The sequence below is a fragment of the Oncorhynchus clarkii genome, chromosome 14, assembly GCF_045791955.1.
Source record: "Oncorhynchus clarkii lewisi isolate Uvic-CL-2024 chromosome 14, UVic_Ocla_1.0, whole genome shotgun sequence".
NCBI classification, from domain to species: domain Eukaryota; kingdom Metazoa; phylum Chordata; class Actinopteri; order Salmoniformes; family Salmonidae; genus Oncorhynchus; species Oncorhynchus clarkii.
This window is the reverse complement of record NC_092160.1, coordinates 21,715,323-21,735,117: the sequence shown is the minus strand read 5'-3', so window position 1 is coordinate 21,735,117 and position 19,795 is coordinate 21,715,323. Positions and strand designations below refer to the sequence as shown.

General features: G+C 43.3%; 1 protein-coding gene across 1 annotated transcript in view; it reads right to left on the bottom strand.

Annotated features, from left to right (window-relative positions):
• Positions 1–4,110: 4,110 nt before the first annotated feature.
• LOC139366024 (glycine receptor subunit alpha-4-like) overlaps positions 4,111–19,795 on the bottom strand; it is a 73,474-nt gene continuing 57,789 nt past the window's right edge. The window contains exons 3-11 of the mRNA XM_071103102.1: positions 19,359–19,426; positions 17,606–17,829; positions 16,583–16,665; positions 11,463–11,600; positions 10,942–11,156; positions 9,877–10,026; positions 9,703–9,786; positions 6,568–6,696; positions 4,111–4,718 (exon numbers count right to left, since the gene is read on the bottom strand). Of these exons, the coding sequence (XP_070959203.1) occupies positions 4,422–4,718; positions 6,568–6,696; positions 9,703–9,786; positions 9,877–10,026; positions 10,942–11,156; positions 11,463–11,600; positions 16,583–16,665; positions 17,606–17,829; positions 19,359–19,426 (1,388 nt within the window). The 3' untranslated portion in view covers positions 4,111–4,421. The remainder of the gene's footprint in view (positions 4,719–6,567; positions 6,697–9,702; positions 9,787–9,876; positions 10,027–10,941; positions 11,157–11,462; positions 11,601–16,582; positions 16,666–17,605; positions 17,830–19,358; positions 19,427–19,795) is intronic.

The window sequence follows — 19,795 nt, the reverse complement described above, 5'->3', positions numbered from 1 at the left end:
GTCTCTTGTAGCGTCAGCTGGGTTCCTTGGTATCCTTGTCCCTTGTAGCGTCAGCTGGGTTCCTTGGTATCCATGTCCCTTGAAGTCTCAGCTGGGTTCCTTGGTATCCGTGTCTCTTGTAGCGTCAGCTGGGTTCCTTGTTGTCCTTGTCCCATATAGCGTCAGCTGGGTTCCTTGGTGTCAGTTCCCCCGTCTAGTTGTGCCAACAACCATTCTATTTGGTTTTTATTTGTTATTTTATGCACTTTGAGAAAAGTGCTTTACAAATGTAATTAATTATTGTTATATTCATGTGTTTCTATGCTTGTGAGTGAGAAATGGTACTGAAAGACAGAAAAGGCTTTCATCCAAAAAGACAATAGTATTGATTACAACAGTCCTAGGATGCTCCATGGTGGCTTACACATCAGTTTTTACCTGTGGCTTCCATTGACATTCTACTCCGAGGAAGTGGCAAAAGCATGTTGATTATCCCCAAGTGCGAGGCAAAGGCAATGCCCTTGACATAGCGGACCAACGCATCCATCAAACCAACACGTCTGTCCTTTGTTCACTTGTGTTGTTGAATGCTCATGGACAACCAGAAAATGATAAAGCCTGCCATGAAGAAATGGAACAAACACACAGATCATATCCTTTTCTCCAGTGCCTAGTTGGGCCAAATTCCCTTTCTTAGACACAAAAACACGCCTCGCTACAGAAGTCATCGAAGTCGACTGATGTCACCTGTTGTGAATGACGCGGCATCGTCAAGTGGCTCACGGTCGAGTGAGTGAATAAATATTTAATATTCTCATTTGAAGCCATCGTTCCGATGGAAAATTAGTTTATTGATTAGAACGTTAGAGGGCTCTGTGGTTCCGCCTTTACCTATGATGCCCATCAGGAGAAACCCTGGGGGCCACCTCGCCAAGATCAATCATGCTACTCTCACAGAGAGTGCAAGAGAGCGATAGCTGCGTTTGTAAAAGTCCTCACGTTCCCGGGGATTAAGTGCGTAATGACAGTTAGCTTATGAATCCCGGTTGCTTGTCAAGAGGAAGGTCCGCGGAGTCGTCTTACAGGGGCATCCGTGAGATTCCACTTTATTGGAATCCATTAGAGCCCCACCACCCTTCAATCTTCCCCCATTTCCCCGAGTAAAGAGACCCTGAGGATAAGTGTTCCCTTCAGGAGGTGGGGATGGAGCAGGTGGGAGCAGGATGGAGCCTAGTGGGAGTGATGCGCCAGAAAGCACAGGGCCTATTTTGTGTGTGTCAGTCATGGATTGCAGATTTAGAAAAGCCTCTTAAACTGACACAAAAGCACAATTTTTCTTCACAAAATGAGACAATGCCTTCTCATGTTATACAGAGCCATAATTCAAATAAATGGATACATTATTGCTGTAATGGTTGTTAAAGTAAATTACAGCAGTCTCCATTTCTGGAACTTTTCCTGTTGCAGTCTCTCCCCCTTGGGTTGTGATCGCTGTGAAGAAGACCCTCGCTGTTGACTACAAAATCCAATCTTTTTGACATTTGCCTATTGCCCTCAGATTTCCTTTTCAAAAATCTACTTAAGCTGTCAGAGGCGAGTATGCAGGGTTTAAGCGAATGTGTCAACCCACTATATCCGTTCTCATGTCCAGAAACCCTTCAACTCTCTGAGGCAATGTGCCTCACCTTCCCCCATTTCCGATGTTTCTTTTCATGTATTCATGTCGGGAAAAGGGGGTCATCAGCAAACTTGATTTGAGACAACAGGAATCGAGCTCTCGTCAGTAACTTGTCATAGTGAGGACGGTGTTTTATTATGGGCCTTCTAGGCCACCTTGGGTTAACTCTGCATTGGGCATGTGGAAGAGTATACATGTAATTTCAGAATCATAATGACAAGCTCCATCAGAGGGGAAAAATAGCCCCTTCAAAATCTGATTGTATGGAGATTGTATGCAACTATCCCCCAAGTAATGAGGAGATCCCACTCCCTTTCAGTCTGATTGGTTTACGTGCTGGTTTTTGACAATAGGTCTGTCTGTATGCATCGATTCATCAAGTGTCCACAACCTCCTACCTACACCCCCACATCCACACACACCCCCGCACTCACCCGCCCATGGGAGCACAGCAAACAAGAGTTGATTAGGAATGCCTCGTCTCAGACAAAGGACAGTGAGCTGAAGTTGCTGGTCTGGATTCATTGTCATTAGCCGTGAACGGCAAGTCCTTTTTAAACTCATTAGTTGATAAAACACCCTCTGATTTCCCATTTAAAAAATCATTTATCCTCCCTTGCTGGCAATGCACTCTTTCTTTCCACGTCTCCACACGTCCATAGCCTCACTAGGGACAGGAAAATGAACGGGAGCTTTCATACGTTTCACTCAAGGATTCTGGCAGTGATGCTTCTAATAGAAAAAAGTATAGGGGTGATGCATGTTTCTGCTAGTGACAATTAATGCCTCGGGGAAAAGCCTTCAAAAACTATTGATGTCCACTGGCTCCAGGTCATCTACAAGTCCATGCTAGGTAAAGCTCCGCCTTATCTCAGTTCACTGGTCACGATGGCAACACCCACCGCGCTCCAGCAGGTGTATCTCCCTGATAATCCCTAAAGCCAACACCTCATTTGGCCGCCTTTCGTTCCAGTTCTCTGCTGCCTGTGACTGGAACGAATTGCAAAAATCGCTGAAGTTGGAGACTTTTATCTTCCTCACCAACTTCAAACATCTGCTATCTGAGCAGCTAACCGATCGCTGCAGCTGTACATAGTCTATCGGTAAATAGCCCACCCATTTTTACCTACCTCATCCCCATACTGTTTTTATTTATTTTATTTTCTGCTCTTTTGCACACCAATATCTCTACCTGTACATGACCATCTGATCATTTATCACTCCAGTGTTCTGCAAAAACAATCTGCAAAATTGTAATTATTCGCCTACCTCCTCATGCCTTTTGCACACAATGTATATAGACTCTCCTTTTTTCTACTGTATTATTGACTTGTTAATTGTTTACTCCATGTGTAACTCTGTGTTGTCTGTTCACACTGCTATGCTTTATCTTGGCCAGGTCGCAGTTGCAAATGAGAACTTGTTCTCAACTAGCCTACCTGGTTAAATAAAGGTGAAATAAAATGTAAAAATTTAAAAATTTGCTGGGAGGCAAAGTTGTAAAATTTCATGAAATAGTGGCAACACTTTTTGCACTTGCCTAATGGAATTTGGCCCACTGTTGGTGTACTCTAATTAAGTAATTCTGCCTGAGGGGGTGTAGTATATGACGAATTGACCACGGCTAAGGGGCTGGTTTTAGGATTACAGCCCTTTGCCATGGTATATTGCCCATATACTGTACCACAACCCCCTGAGGTGCCTTATTGCTATTATAAACTTGCTTACCAATGCAATTAGAACAGTAAAAATGTATTTTTTGTCATACCTGTGGTATTGTCTGAAATACTGTACCATGGCTTTCGGCAAAATCAGCATTCAGGTCTCCAACCACCCAGTTTATAATGGAAGACTATAACAGAAAGCAATTGTCTATGATGCTGTAAATCTGTTGGGGAATTTCCTGACTGTTTTAAAAGTCAGTCTTGAATCTTCTGTGTATTACAGCTCTGCTCTTCTGTGATGCAAGCAATTTCGATCTTCCGCCAACAATACATTTAGCGACAGAGGAGCAAAAGCAATTGCGATTTCCTGGCAGAATATCCCATTTATTCAAATGTTAGACAAAAGGAAATACACATTTGTGAGGTGTGCAATCGATGAACAACTCTGTTTATCTACAGTTTATACATTTGTGTGTGATACATATATAATCTCGTCATATGTAGTTAAAACAACATATCCCCACCCCATTTAAATATCCAGAATATCAAAGACCCCAATCCCTCCCTCATTTGTTTGGCAATCTAAAGTTGTAAAAAAGCCTTTTTTTAATTGTTATTTTTTAAAAACATTAATTCAAAGATGCATTGAGTGTTAAAATTCAAGTCAGCATTATCCATCCAGCTACAATCAATATTCACTTTGGAATATGGCTAAAGGCAAAGACAACGACTTCAGAGTTCAGGCAGAAGTTCAAAGACTAGCATTGTTATGTCTCTAGTCTAGCGCCTGTAGCATCTGCTGTAATCCAGTCAAAACAAGAGGAGTAAGATAAAAGAGAATGCAAAAAACAAACTGCAATCTAACACCAGTTTTAATCCATATCTTCACTTCGTTCTCTGCTCACATGCTCTCGCTCTGAGATCCTGAAGACCTACCTGAGCAGAGTTTTTAGGATCAATGGTTATGAAGCATATGCCTCTGAAACACTTAATCCTCCTTTTTTAATGTATATCTTGCAGGCAGTTTTGGTTGAAAGAAGAAAAACTGAAATGTAGCATGAAACAATGAGGAAGTTGTGGGGATTAGAGCAGAGAGTGTATTACAAGTTTGCATGGATGTCTTCGTGTCGCAGCACTTTGTAGGTGATCCAGTAGAAAATGTTGAAGAAGAGGAAGCTCAGAGGGAAGACGGCCCTGGATATCGTGTCGATGCGCTTGGCCCGGTCCACGAAGCGCTGGCGGACCACTTCGCCATCATAAACAGTGGACACCGCTGGGGGTGGCGGGGTGAAGACTGTTGCCCCCTCCACAGTTGTTCCGTCCTTGGTCTGTAGGCAGTGACCCAGTCCGTAGCCGCGGAAGTAAAACCCACGGCTGTCTCTCGCCAGTTCCTCTTCCTGGGGGATCAAAAGGAAAACACAGATTGGCTTCACACTGTCAACTGGCATTAGCTCATATTTCTTCCCAGTGGATAATTCTCAGACGCAGGCATTTGGGGTGTATCGTAGCAAAAGGGCTATAGGGTGAGGGCATGATATAAAAATAAAAAAACATCAAGCATGCCTGAAAATATAACTTAAAGGGAGATGTATTTCCAGTCTAAAGTGTTGTACTTTTGCCTCGTGTGATGGATTCTTTATGAGAGATGGGCTTTATAAATACATTTGATTGATTGATTAATTAATCAAGCCAGCGACCTAAGATCACTTTTGTTCAATCATCTGCCTTTCTGGAGTGTCAACAGCGTCATTAAAGCGAAGGGGACGTTTTAATTATCAGTATAACAAAAATTACCTCCATTTCTCTTTGTAGGCTAAGGACACTTTTTTTAATGATCTCTCAAGGTGCCTGAGTGAAAAGTCGGGGTCCGACAAAAAACTCACAATGGGCATTACCATGTGATGGATGGCACCCTTTCCACGCAGAGTGAGACGCCCTGTTCTCTTTCTTTGTGGAGAATATTAATAGACATGTAGCTTAACGCTGACAGTCCTTTGACACCTTGAGAGATGCCATTTGGCAGGGGGAAAGTGGAGATGTAGGATCTAAATTGGGTGATTAATAGTCAGTGTGAAGGCAGTGAGTCAATTGACAATTGTCAATTGAGTGTCTCTCTCCCTAACCCTTGATGCCCTTAGTGAAGGGCAGTTACCAATATGTCCCCATTTATTGCCCAACTTCAGCTCCGCCATGTTCCTTTCTTCAATAATGAGCATTGGCTTCCCTCTCCAACTTGCCTGCCCTGTTCCTTGGCTGTAAGTGAACTTGGTAGAAACTAACCATTTATCTGTTGCACAATGACAAATTACACCTTACAACAGAAGGATGAGGAGATCTTCTTGCACTTAATTATCTCTTCTACTTCCACCTAAACTACAGTACGTCATGTGCTGAGGTCTAATGATGCGTTTCACTAAAGATAATAGGTACTCATCGTCATTGGCCCGTGCTCATGGCCCCAGTCAGGTAGCTTTGGTACACACTTTGTGATTTGTTGAAGAGGAGTGCCGTTCTCACCACTGGGATCAACAGCATGCAGTGTCCTGACTCTGCAGAGCAGGGGTGGACAAGGACCAGAAATTGGTCAGAGCATTTCTGAAACACCGGCCCTGGGTCGGTCCATTTTGGGCCAGCGTCTGGTTAATTGGACAGCAGTCAATTAGCCAAATGGTGATCATTCTGAGCAAAAATCATAACATTTGCATGCCCATGGGCTGCGCCCGCTCTGCGTCCTAAAGATGGACCAGCCCACCGGGTATTTGCCTGAACTGCCCTATTGCCAGTGTAAACAGAGTGTATATGGAAAAGTTGGTGTTAAAAATGGAGTTGCACTTCTGGTGACTTTCCTTTTACCCGACTGCTAGAAATTCACACCAACGTTTTACATTATCGACTTTGGCCTGGGGGTCAGAGCAGCAAGTAGTTGTCGCCACTTTGAAATCAAACAGGTAAGTATATTTCAAGGGGTATGTATACTTTCTGAAGGCACTGTGAACCACCCCCCCCCCCCCCACAAAGTGATGACAGACGAGGGAGAGAACACACCTGGAGCCGCAGACATAAAGGCATCGGACTTCAAATAAATGTTTATAATTAGGACGGAGTGAAGGTCAGGAGCCAAACCAGGGGAAGGAGAGTGAGAAGGGGCTTGTTTTAGGCCGACACATGGTGGAGCAGACCACATTCAGTTTGGGGATCAGAAGTGGCGGAATACATTCAGTTTGGGGTGACACGGGTTGGTTTTACCCTGGCACAGGCGCTGCAGTGCTGATTCAGGTTCCCGTGGTAGCTGGTGCTGGTAGTGCTGTTGCTAGGCAGGTCGTTCACTTTCCTCAGTGACTCTACACTCCCCGGTTGATTGGCCAAGGCCATGGCCTCCGTAGGGAAAGGAGCAAGGACACAGATTGGAATAATGCCATTTGAAACCATGCTATTCTCTCAATACCAGTCAGAAACCAGTTGCACATTGGACTGTGTACTTATTTGCTCAGCTTTTATTATATTACAAGGGTCCCGAGAGAAAGAGTCGCTTAGTTCCTTAAACTTAATTCCACAGAAATGCTAATCTGCTTTTTGCTGAGTGCAGGAAATCTTCTCTGCTTCATTCCAAATTCAGCTAAAGCACTAGCTTTGAGCCAAAACGTGTGATAAAAGAAGTGGACATAAAATGTATCAAACATGGTGATGTGGAACTAAACGGAAAACAAGCTATGCTATTTAGTCTTTAAGTCAGAAGTACTCAAGGAAAACGTTGAAAGTACAATTCATCATCCATAGCTGTTACCAAAGGAATTACTGTGGCTCAGGAGGCTGAGGAAAATATCCTTAAGGAACTAGAGTAGGCTCGGCAAACACCCTACAATTGTTGGCTCGGCAAACACCCTACAATATAACACATTTTAATTCCTGTATGATGTAAGCTGTAGTGTATACAGTAGAGGTACATGGGTGCTTGGAACTCAGGGTCTAACTGCTCTCTCTGGTTTTTCAAAGCTGAAGACCATGGAGGTACAATAGGTATTGATGAACCCTGGTCAGTCGGTGGCAGTAGACAGGTGTGCTCCATCAGACCAAGGCTTTGCCTCAATACCATCCTACAGTGCCTTGCGAAAGTATTCGGACCCCCTTGAACTTTGCGACCTTTTGCCACATTTCAGGCTTCAAACATAAAACTGTATTTTTTTGTGAAGAATCTACAACACAATCATGAAGTGGAACGACATTTATTGGATATTTCAAACTTTTTTAATCAAAAACTGAAAAATTGGGCGTGCAAAATTATTCAGCCCCTTTACTTTCAGTGCAGCAAACTCTCTCCAGAAGTTCAGTGAGGATCTCTGAATGATCCAATGTTGACCTAAATGACTAATGATGATAAATACAATCCACCTGTGTGTAATCAAGTCTCCGTATAAATGCACCTGCACTGTGATAGTCTCAGAGGTCCGTCAAAAGCGCAGAGAGCATCATGAAGAACAAGGAACACACCAGGCAGGTCCGAGATACTGTAGTGAAGAAGTTTAAAGCCGGATTTGGATACAAATAGATTTCCCAAGCTTTAAACATCCCAAGGAGCACTGTGCAAGCGATAATATTGAAATGGAAGGAGTATCAGACCACTGCAAATCTACCAAGACCTGGCCGTCCCTCTAAACTTTCAGCTCATACAAGGAGAAGACTGATCAAAGATGCAGCCAAGAGGCCCATGATCACTCTGGATGAACTGCAGAGATCTACAGCTGAGGTGGGAGACTCTGTCCATAGGACAACAATCAGTCGTATATTGCACAAATCTGGCCTTTATGGAAGAGTGGCAAGAAGAAAGCCATTTCTTAAAGATATCCATAAAAAGTGTTGTTTAAAGTTTGCCACAAGCCACCTGGGAGACACACCAAACATGTGGAAGAAGGTGCTCTGGTCAGATGAAACCAAAATTGAACTTTTTGGCAACAATGCAAAACGTTATGTTTGGCGTAAAAGCAACACAGCTCATCACCCTGAACACACCATCCCCACTGTCAAACATGGTGGTGGCAGCATCATGGTTTGGGCCTGCTTTTCTTCAGCAGGGACAGGGAAGATGGTTAAAATTGATGGGAAGATGGATGGAGCCAAATACAGGACCATTCTGGAAGAAAACCTGATGGAGTCTGCAAAAGACCTGAGACTGGGACAGAGATTTGTCTTCCAACAAGACAATGATCCAAAACATAAAGCAAAATCTACAATGGAATGGTTCAAAAATAAACATATCCAGGTGTTAGAATGGCCAAGTCAAAGTCCAGACCTGAATCCAATCGAGAATCTGTGGAAAGAACTGAAAACTGCTGTTCACAAATGCTCTCCATCCAACCTCACTGAGCTCGAGCTGTTTTGCAAGGAGGAATGGGAAAAAATTTCAGTCTCTCGATGTGCAAAACTGATAGAGACATACCCCAAGCGACTTACAGCTGTAATCGCAGCAAAAGGTGGCGCTACAAAGTATTAACTTAAGGGGGCTTAATAATTTTGCACGCCCAATTTTTCAGTTTTTGATTTGTTAAAAAAAAATGTCGTTCTACTTCATGATTGTGTCCCACTTGTTGTTGATTCTTCACAAAAAAATACAGTTTTATATCTTTATGTTTGAAGCCTGAAATGTGGCAAAAGGTCGCAAAGTTCAAGGGGGCCGAATACTTTCGCAAGGCACTGTAGATGGATAACTCAGAAGCCAAATTTCTCGACGGGAGTAATTGCCCAACTGATGTGGAGAGGAGGAGTCATAGGGAAGTAGGGGTGCTGGAACACCCCCTGAAAAATAGGAATTAAAAAACAATATTAATATTTCCTCACAAAAGTAATGTACTGGCCCTTTACTAGTCCTGTGTTAACGGACCGATATAGCCGCTATGGGAGGAGTTAGTTCTTGCTCTCGTGGACAATCATTTTCTCCCCTGTTATTGATTTGGGTCCAGTAGACGGTCCATTAAATCTGTGGGATTTGTCTGCCCTGGACAGTGGAGGCTTTACTACAAGTCTGGGAAAGCAGCCCAGCCATTTTGGAGCACAGCTTAATGTGATTCTTTCGGACTCTTGTCTCTGCTCTTGAGATTTAATTCTGTTTCGCTAAAGGGTCTTCCATTTGATCATATGCTCTCAGTAGCACTACCGCTCTACACTCTCTACAAGTGGGTACATGGTGGATTGGTTGTTTGCCTGGAAAGTAATACGTCAGATCAGCAATTTAAGTCGTAAGCTCTCATTCATCCTTTAAAACCCCCTGTATTACTTTCCCAGAGTTCCAGTGATGTGAGGCTGGAAAACAGCCTGTTAACCCAGCAGGGGAATGGTGTGCCGGGGGGAGCAGGGAGCACACAAACCTCTATGCAAGTTAGTGCTCACCATGGAAATGAGCTGAGCCTGAAACGAGCTGATCTTTCTCATGTAATGTGACGGCCAGCTGTAGTGTGTTGCCGTTGTCAGTCTCTGAATAAACATAGGCGCACTATAACATGGGGCATAAGTCAGTGTGATAGGAGATGACAGGTAGGTGTATGTGTGGTGGTTTACACTCACTATTCTCTGCCGCCGCTGCTTCTTCCTCAGTCTGATGAACTCCTTGTGTTGCCGTGAGACAAAGTTGACTGCTGCGTACTCGAGCAGTGCGGCGAACACGAACAGCAAGCACACGGCCATCCAGATGTCAATGGCCTTCACGTAGGACACCTGGAGACGCAGGGAAGGGGTACACAATGTCGCCGGGTCATCAATAGCCAATCAATTGAGGTGTTGGTGCGCATAATGACGGAGGTGTGACTTTCAACCCATCCCTCAACCAGGCAGACTATGGAGCCATGTCCTCAGAATGGCTCAGAATTCCAATGGGAGTCAATAAGATACAGGCAGACATCATCCTTGAGAGGTCACAGTAAGACCCAGGTAAAGTCAACTCCGCTCTATTCATGAACACGCCAAGGTCAAAACAGATCAAACTCAAATTGGAAATTCAATAGTCTGCCAGCTACCTGTCTAGACATGGCCTATTTATTGTGATATTTCCTTATTCAGTCTAACCTAGCTATTGTGATATTTTCTTATTCAGTCTAACCTAGCTATTGTGATATTTCCTTATTCAGTCTAACCTAGCTATTGTGATATTTTCTTAACCCGTCAAACCTAGAGGCCTAGCGTGAGGCAGCAGTTACTTATCCAGGTACTTCCACATGTGTGTCATGGCAAGCATTGCAGATGCTGGAAGTATTGGTTATGAACTGGACCGTTACATTGCGTTCTGTTGATCTGTCAGGTGACGATAACCAGGTGTAACATCAAATTGATCTTAGCTTCATACTTCGAAAATGGGCATGTCCTACTTTGAACCAGCCTACTAAAGTGACATCTGAAATAGCCAATCAGCATTGGGAGAGGAGTCATTTGATTGGACTGAAACAATTTGAAAGATTCTGATACATACCCACCAAATCTAGCGGTTCCTACAAGCCCTGCGTTGACAGTGACGCATCTGGTGTATAGTGTTTACGTGCGCTAGCACTTACTATGCTCGCCGTCCATCATCCCGCTTACTTGCCTTACTTTTTAACACTACATCCCTGAGGTTGGTAGACCATTATCTCTGCTGACCTTGGGTAGAGAGGCCCGGGACCCAGAGCTCTGGGTGGTCATAGTGAGCACGGTGGTGATGCCTAGGCCCACTCTAGCCGGGGCAGCATCCATGTTGATCCAGAAGGAGACCCAGGACAGGATGACAATGAGCAGGCTGGGGATGTACATCTGGATCAGGTAATAGCCCATCTGTCTCTCCAGGTGGAACTTAACCTCGATGCAGGTGAATTTACCTGCCACCGGAAACAATAGAAATGGCAAGTATGTGTGTCAGTCTTCTTGGCATATTCAGAAGAATTTAAGTAGTTCAAATGTGTAGGTTGGAAAAGTTGCCACTGGTCCATGTTGATAAGGAAGTTGTTGCTACTCCATAGAGCACTTAATTATATATATTTTTCTCAGTTAAACTAAGTGAGCAGAAAGCACTGTCTTTATGCTCTGAACTTTTCTTAAACTTGGATTCAATCCCCAAACCTCTATACTGTCATTTATGTTTCTACCAGAAGAACAATGGAAGTGAAGTTCCACCAAGGTCCCACCTGTGTTGTAGTGCTTGGTGCAGTAGCCTAGATCCTGCTCATCTTTCAGCACAAACTGTGGGAGCGTCAGATCATCAGCCACCTGCACCGGGTTCTCGGCCAACCACTCGAAGATCAGATCATTCATGGTATACCCAACTACAGAGAACGAGACAGTGGGGGGAGGAGGGGTGGAGAGATTGAGAAACAGAGGTGCAAAGGGCAAGATATAAGTGTTGGGCGGTTTCCAGATTTTTGTATCTTCATTCTGGGATTTACAATATTACATGCTTAATACACCAGGGGGCGCCAAACAAATGCAAAAAAACGACCATTGGGAATCTGTTTCCAGAATACTAACAAAAGTAGCACAAGTAACAGCGAATTTCCATTGAGTCTGCTATCTAAATATGCTAACAAACACACACGAAAATAACAAATGGCAAAGACAGGCAATCCAGCTCATAAAGTTATAAATATATGTAGGAGCTACCGAATGTCACTTTTGGTAAGTTTAGACATTTACAAGCGAATGTGAATGAGACATTGCGCAAATGAACAATGTTTTGATCCATGCTTGTCTGCTCTGATGCAGCATGTGTACACACTGTGTCTGTCCAGAGTCGCTAGGGCAAGGGGCCTGCCTGCTCTGCTCTGAGAAGACGGGAAAAGAGCAGACGGAGAGGAGCAGACAGGCAGAGGAGAAAAATGCAAGGAAATCAAAAAGACAGCATTGGCAGCTGTACAGATAACTCATCCAAAGGGCTTTGACTTCTTTGACACGGCAGAAAGCTAAGACATTATGATGCCTCGTCACCTTATTAATTCAGTATCTTAGTTAGATAACTAGCAACCCTTATAAAAAAAGTGCAGCAACTGCAGTCGACTGTGGTATTTTGGACACAGTAATTGCAGAATAACTGCAGTGGTACTGCAATATAATTAAGCAATAAGGCACAGGGGGGGGGGGGGTATATGGCCAATATACCACAGCTAAGGGATGTTCTTATGCACAACGCAACGCGGAGTGCCTGGATACAGCCCTTAACCATGATGGCCATATACCACAAACCCCCGAGGTGCCTTATTGCTATTATAAACTGGTTACCAATGTAATAAGTGGAGTACAAATAAATGTTCTCTCATGCCTGTGGTATACGGTCTGATATACCATGGCTGTCAGCCAAATCAGCATTCAGGGCTCGAACCACCCAGTTTATAACTGCAGTTATATTGCACTGTAACTGCAGTTACACTGCAAAATTACCGTAGTAAATGTTTTTATTTTTTTTTAAGCAGTATTTGCAGCATAGTGCACTTTAACTGCAGTTATACTGTATTGCACCTCGGTTATACTGCACTCTGACTGCAATCTTTTTTCGTAAGGGAAGTTAAACTGAATTTTTCACGCAGGAAAAAAAGATAATATGCGTAAGAAATCTTATTCTGCGTTTTGTAAAGGCAGATCTAAAATGCTTATTTTTGTCATTTCTGCTGGGCATCACACACATTTTGTGAAACCATGATAAACATTAGAAATAGCCATGGCCATGCACCTAGCTCCACATGAAAATTCATGAGAATTCAAGAAAATGGGCATTGAAACGCGACTTGTCAATACACAGCTGGCAGACAGTGCTAGTTGCACAAGTTGACTGCAGGTATTTACTTAAAAAGTAGCTACAATGTATTGAAAAACTTCAAAGAAAGTTTCAAATGGTATTGAAAAACCATCCCGTGGCCATTTACAAATAACCTGGTATACGGTATACCGCCCAAGCTTAAATGATAGACATATGGAGAGAGGGATAGAGTTGAGAAAGGGAGAGATAGACCAGGGTGTAAAGAGTTAGGGTGGGAGAGGGAGAGGTGTGGGATATACAGGGTGATGTCCCTCAGTCCAGCTGCCATTCTGTTCACATCTCCCTCTCCGCCTGTTTGTCATGATAAAGGTCATACGCCACAGCTTCCAAAGTGGCAGACCAGTTGCTTGAAGGTTGAATGCGAAGGTTGAACGTGAGGTGCATGCCTCCCCGACAGCGGGAGCTAATGGCTTAATGGATGTAGGGTTGCCCTTGCATTCGCTTACACGTGTTTGCGCCGCTGAAGACCCACAAAGCCTGTCAGTTTGGCGAGGTTACAGTGTAAGCAAACATACATCACACTCGACCAAGCACCCGTACGTAACCACTCAAGACGAGACTGTAATTGCTTTGCACACACACACCCCACCCTCTGCCGCCCATTAGAGCACAGTATACAGGAGTTGATTAGTGTGCCTGGCCTCAGACAAAGGACAGTAGGCTGCCGTGGAATACTTCACACATCTGAATAATACTACTGATGTCCATCTGGGGCCCCTTGGGGCCTGAATAACAAAGACATCAATTATTGAAGATATCCTTACCAGCAGACTGAAAACAACGCCACCACTAAAACACACGTATTTCTCCCTTGTTGAGTTCTGAGTCATTCACACAACCTTCATTAACGAGCAAGGAGAATATCAAGGTTTTCATAACGGTGATGAAATGTTCTCTGGACTGTCTGGATGTGTTTAACAAGGTTACCTAGCAGAGAATATGGTTTCGTATTGATGTGGTCTGGTCTATTTTTGATGTTTATGGGCCTTGTCCCTGTAAAAAACACATTTAGATGGTGCTCTGAATTAGTCCAGTCTAACTCTGTCCTGTGGATTTACACTTTATCCATTTACTTACTAGCTTAATGATACCAAATTGGGTCACAAGAACACATCATGGTTTAAAAGATTGTTTGAAATATGAAATAGCTACATGATCTGTCAGAATAAGGCAAACATTAAAAATGTAAATGTTTACTGGAGCTCAAGGCATCAAGATTACAGCTAACAAACAGCACTGGAATCCTCAGACCACTCCCTCTTTCCCTCCCCCTCCCTTCCCTCCTCGCTCTCTCTCAATGTGGCAGCGTTGGCAGTTAAACCTGCAACTGTGTCCTCGCCCTGTCCTCCGGGCAGACAAGGTGATCACACCCTTGGGCGGTGTAGTAACACTTGTCAAAACAGAGCTGGCCGGCCCCTTTAGAGCCACGGAGAGGAGGGCTTCCTTTAATCAGAAAGGATTAGGACTCCTGTAATGGCCCTGTCAGGTAGTAAACCTGCTGGCTGGCACGTTCTCCGCTGTTGGACAAGATCTCTCCTCACTTGATCTCCACACTTTAGGAGGGTTTAACTGCAGACAACGGAGGGGACGATGACGACGACAGTGGTATAGGGTTACTCTGTAGGGCAATGCTGAGAATAGTGAACCTCACAGATGTAGGATTTTGATTTGATCATTCTTTTGTTGCTGAGAATTTTCCTGCACCACAGGAAATGCAGATGAGCTTCATAATTTGCATAAATTCACAGAAAACCAACATGGATATATTAACAGTTTAGCACTTTTCATGTAGCCTGATTGTGGCCAACTAATAGCCTATCCATGATCAAGCAACATTATGAACTAAACTTTCAAATCCTATTGCTGCAGGATTATTTTGCTGTGACAATATAGGTCAAATTAAGATCCTACATCTGTATATGCATCTGCATATTGATTCCCACAAATATATTTATTCATCTTTATCATATTTGGCATTGAAATACACTGAGTATACAAAAGACTGGCCAGGTGAATCCAGGTGAAAGCTATGATCCCCTATTGTTGTCACTTGTTAAATCCACTTCAATCAGTGTAGATGAAGGGGAGGAGACAGGCTAAAGAAGGATTTTTAAGTCTTGAGACAATTGAGACACGGACTGTGTATGTGTGCCATTCAGAAGGTGAAAGGGCAAGACAAAAGATTTAAGTGGCTTTGAACACGGTAGTAGGTGCCAGGCACAACGGTTTGTGTCAAGAACTACAAAGCTGCTGGGTTCTTCCACACTCAACAGTTTCCCATGTGTATCAAGAATGGTCCACCACCCAAAGGACATCCAGCCAACTTGATACAACCGTGGGAAGCATTGGAGTCAACACGGGCCAGCATCCGGCATGGACACCTAGTAGTGTCCATACCCCGACATATAGAACCCAACAGTGGAGGTTTCATAATAGCCATAAAACCTAGTGGTCAAACAGGGAAATGGTTCCAATGGAAAAACGATTGGAACCATTTCCCTGTTTGACCACTAGGTTTTATGGGTATTATGACTCATACTGTGGTACACCCTAAAGGCTGTTCTGAGGGCAAAAGGGGGGAAGTGCAACTCAATATTAGGAAGGTGTTCATAATGTTTGATATAGTCTGTGTTTTTGCTCCAAGCAAGTTCTTAAACTAGTAAAACTCTTCCAATTGAAACAGAGGGGCAAAGCAATAGGAATATTAACTAGACTTAAGTTATTTTGTCTGGCCTTGTGGAGGGCGCCAGGGGTGGGTCATATAATAAAAGGGAACATAAAATGAAGGTTTCATTATTGATATCCTGGAAATTAGATTTGTGGGGGGGTAGATGCCATCAGTGCTGGGGGCAAGGGGGTAGCAAATTGACTTTTTTTCTTGACCTTTATCTAGGTAATAAGGAAGGACCTGCTATATCCAGGATTTATCCACTGACTTTGTTCTATTTATATTTTTTTATGAAGAGATTCCTACGTTTGATACACTGCACATTAATTTCATTACCCTTAAAGGATATCACTGTCAAAGGGTTGGCAGGTAGCCTAGTGGTTAGAGCGTTGGACTTGTAACCGAAAGGTTGCAAGATCGAATCCTCGAGCCGACAAGGTAAAAATGTGTTGTTCTGCCCCTGAACAAGGCAGTTAACCTGTTCCTAGGCCGTCATTGAAAATAAGAATTTGTTCTTAACTGACTTGCCTAGTTAAATAAAAAGTGTGTCATTTGTTATTGCACTACACAAGTCGGTGTCAGAAAGTCCATCTTTTATTTTATGCATGCGTAACCGTTATCAGAGGATGTTTGATAAAAGCAGCAACTCAAAACCTAGCCGGTCACATTCAGGCATTGAATATAACCTCAATCAATGTCACCCCTTTGTGATGATAAGATTAAGATTTTCACAACTAAAATTGCTCCATCTATAAGCTATTAGCCAGTGTGAAAAGGGGAGGAGGAGGAGATGAAAACGAGGAAGAGGAAGGAGATAGAGGGAGACTCACAGCTTTCAAGCTGCATGGTACAGGTCTGAATATCCATGGGGAAATTCTTTAAGTCCATAGGGCAGGACAGGATGAGAGTCAGCCTGAGATAGAAAGAGAGAAGGGCAGCTTTAGGTTAAAGGTAAAGGGCAAAGGAGAGCGTAAAAGAAGAGAATTATAACATACAGAGAGAAATGAAGACAGGGGCAAGGAGGACAGCTGCAAAGGTCACCAAAGGTGCTTCACAGGGCAGACATTTGATTAAAACTCACCTAATGCTTTGACGGTGGACAGTTTTACGACCTATCCCAAGATGAACTCTGTACTATACATTATGGCATGAATTGTGAGCGTTATCAAAAAAGGCAAATTGCAAAGGATGCCGTGAGTTACAATGCCATTTGGTTACAATAGCAAACTAATTGGTAGACACATCCTTCCCTTTATTTATTGAGGCGCTGATGCATTGAGCCTTCAAGGAGCCTCGGGGAAGGGAAGTAACTATTAAGGAGTTTGAGTTAAGAGAAGCCGTGTAATTACCTGCTGTAATGCATTGCCCAGAGGACAGACGAGAGGCACCAGCGCTATGCTGCTCGCAGCAGGAGCCCCATCGCTATCAAGCTGCGATGACGTGAAATTCCAGGCTCAAAAATATCCCCCACAAATACACTGACGAATGAGCCTCCAAAGTTTCTTTGTGTCCTCGGTTTCAGAGAGGTAGCTACTAAAATGCCTTTTGGACTACTGTGTGATTGTTAGCGAATAAATCTGCCATAAATCTGCCATTGTAACCAATGCAGTTAGGCATACCATACGTATGCCTAACTGCATGTTTTTCAATTCCTTTCATGGGGTCATGAATGTTGATGAAGGAGAGATAGATCAACTCACAGCAGTGTTTGGTTTTGATTGTGGGACTAATATATTGGTATCAAAGTTAATGTGATGAATAACTCACTCGGTCCCCCTGTGGCCACAGACAGAAGCATCTTGAATAACTCACTTGCTCCCCCTGTGGCCACAGACAGAATTGTTTCTGCTCACCTGATGCTATACAGTACACTCCCATCTTGGAAGATCCGCAGCAGTTTGTTGTCGGTGGTGACCTCGTGAAAGTTAGCCCCCTTCTCGTTAGCGAAGAAAAGGTCAGGCTTCCAGATGGAGTCCAACATGGAAGGATCCAGGTCCAAGGAGTCGTCTGGGTACTCCTGGTAAGCCAAGCGGGGATCGTTCCACTTTTGCCGTAGGAACACATTGAGCCTGTAGTCCTGTGGATTGACCAATACATTTAGTAATCGTCACTTTCTCAATTAATCTTTCCTCGATTCCTCGCATTCTCTTTCTTCGCCACCTCCTCAAAAACACACTTCTCCTGGAATTGAGAAGGAGGCAAGGAGGTAGGACGTCAGGAATTGTAGAAGATGAATCGAGATTGAGACATAGTAGTTTGAGACAGTGTGTCATGCCTTGTCACACACCATAGGAGGCAATTAATGAAGTGATACCATTGCCAGGTTTCAATTCTTCAATTAGCTTGTTCGGTTCATGATCGTCTGTCTCTGATGTAAAGTAGGAAGTCTGATTCAATGAATAACCTTTACTGTTGTTAATTATAGCCAAGACAATGCGACATTTTAATTAGTTCTTTGAAAAGTAGGGTGTATTTATACTTTGGAAAGTAGTGTGAATCTATGTAGTTTAGGGTTACGCTAAAGGAATTAGGAGTCATGCAGGAGTAATTGACATTTTGTCCATTTGTAAAGGGGGAAATCACAGACAATAACCTAGAATATTTAGTGCAGAATGAAGTACCAGATTCTGGGTTAATCTAAGTTCTGTTCAGTGCCTGCTGAAATGACAAAAATATGCTTTGTGGGAAGCAAAATCAATGAATGACTACTTTGAAATTTGGTTAATTCCACAAAAAGTTCACGTCCTCATTTAGTCACAGGAGTTATTCAAGTGAATAATTTAAGTAAATGCTCATGGTATTGAAAGACTCAGCTGTGTCTGTCTCCTCCGGCAGATCATAACGGTCTGTCTCTGTTCCCATGAGGTACCACAAATAAACTAAAGGGCAGCACAACACATTTATCACAATAAACACTAGGCCTTTACCACATCGTCCAGTGACATCACTAGTGTCCTCTGTCCACACTGACCTAACCTGGGGTCCAGCCCTCTGTGTCAAAAGAGCCTTTAACAATCTACTGACCAAGCACTTTCCCTCTTGTATTGCACAGGCTTACAGGGAGAGATTCTTTCACACTTCTTCCCATTTCACTCTTTTTTTCCTCCAATTTTTCATTTTAATTGCAGAGTGGACAGTTCATTATCAGAACATCACTGACCCACTGGTCTCTGAAGGTTGCTCTGATAGACTCCAGGAAATAAAGGGAGAGAGGTGAGGGAATTGATCCAATACTGAGCAGGCCAAAGGGTAGGAATTAACAGGGTATTGTATTAGCTGGAGGAGATCATTTAGATTTCTCTTTCTTCAATTCAGGGATTTAGCTAGTGTATACCTGCTCAAATATGCTCCTTATCACGGTCATTCATGATTACAAAGCAATGAGACTGCCTTAGGGTTATCATGCTACCTGGATAATTATGGTATTTTGTATAAAGCGCATATTCATTTACATTTTTTATTTCACCTTTCTTTATACAGGTTTGTCTCTCTGAGACCCGTTCAAGATGGCAGCAGTCAGCAACACATTAAATGATTAGCTTAAAACAGTTTCTTATTCCAGGATGTTAATTCACTGTGGAAATTCAAGTTGGTCAGTTGACTCACCATAGTAGTTTCCGTGATGGACCCAAAGCTGTTGATGAAAATATTGCAGGTGACATTCACAGGCGGACCTGAAGAAATGATAAAAAGACAATCCATCACTCCTTATATGGAAGAATCCTTTCAACTGTTTGACCTGCTGTGTAAAAGTTTGTTAGAGATCATTTTGAAATCTTTGAATGACACTGAGGGTTATTGTATGTACAGGAAGTGGTGAGTGTCTTGCTGTTAACTCTCTGATGTGGAGCAAGTCTGAAATAGCCACTCAGTGGCCAGTTTATTATGTACACTATCCCTAGCCGCATCCTCTGAGCATGCGCAGACCAGCTGGCTGGTGTGTTTACGGACAATTCAATCGCTCCCTATCCCAGTCTGTTGTCCCCACATCCGGGGGACTTCAGGAAACAGCAGAGGGAGCACCCCTCTATCCAAATCGAAGG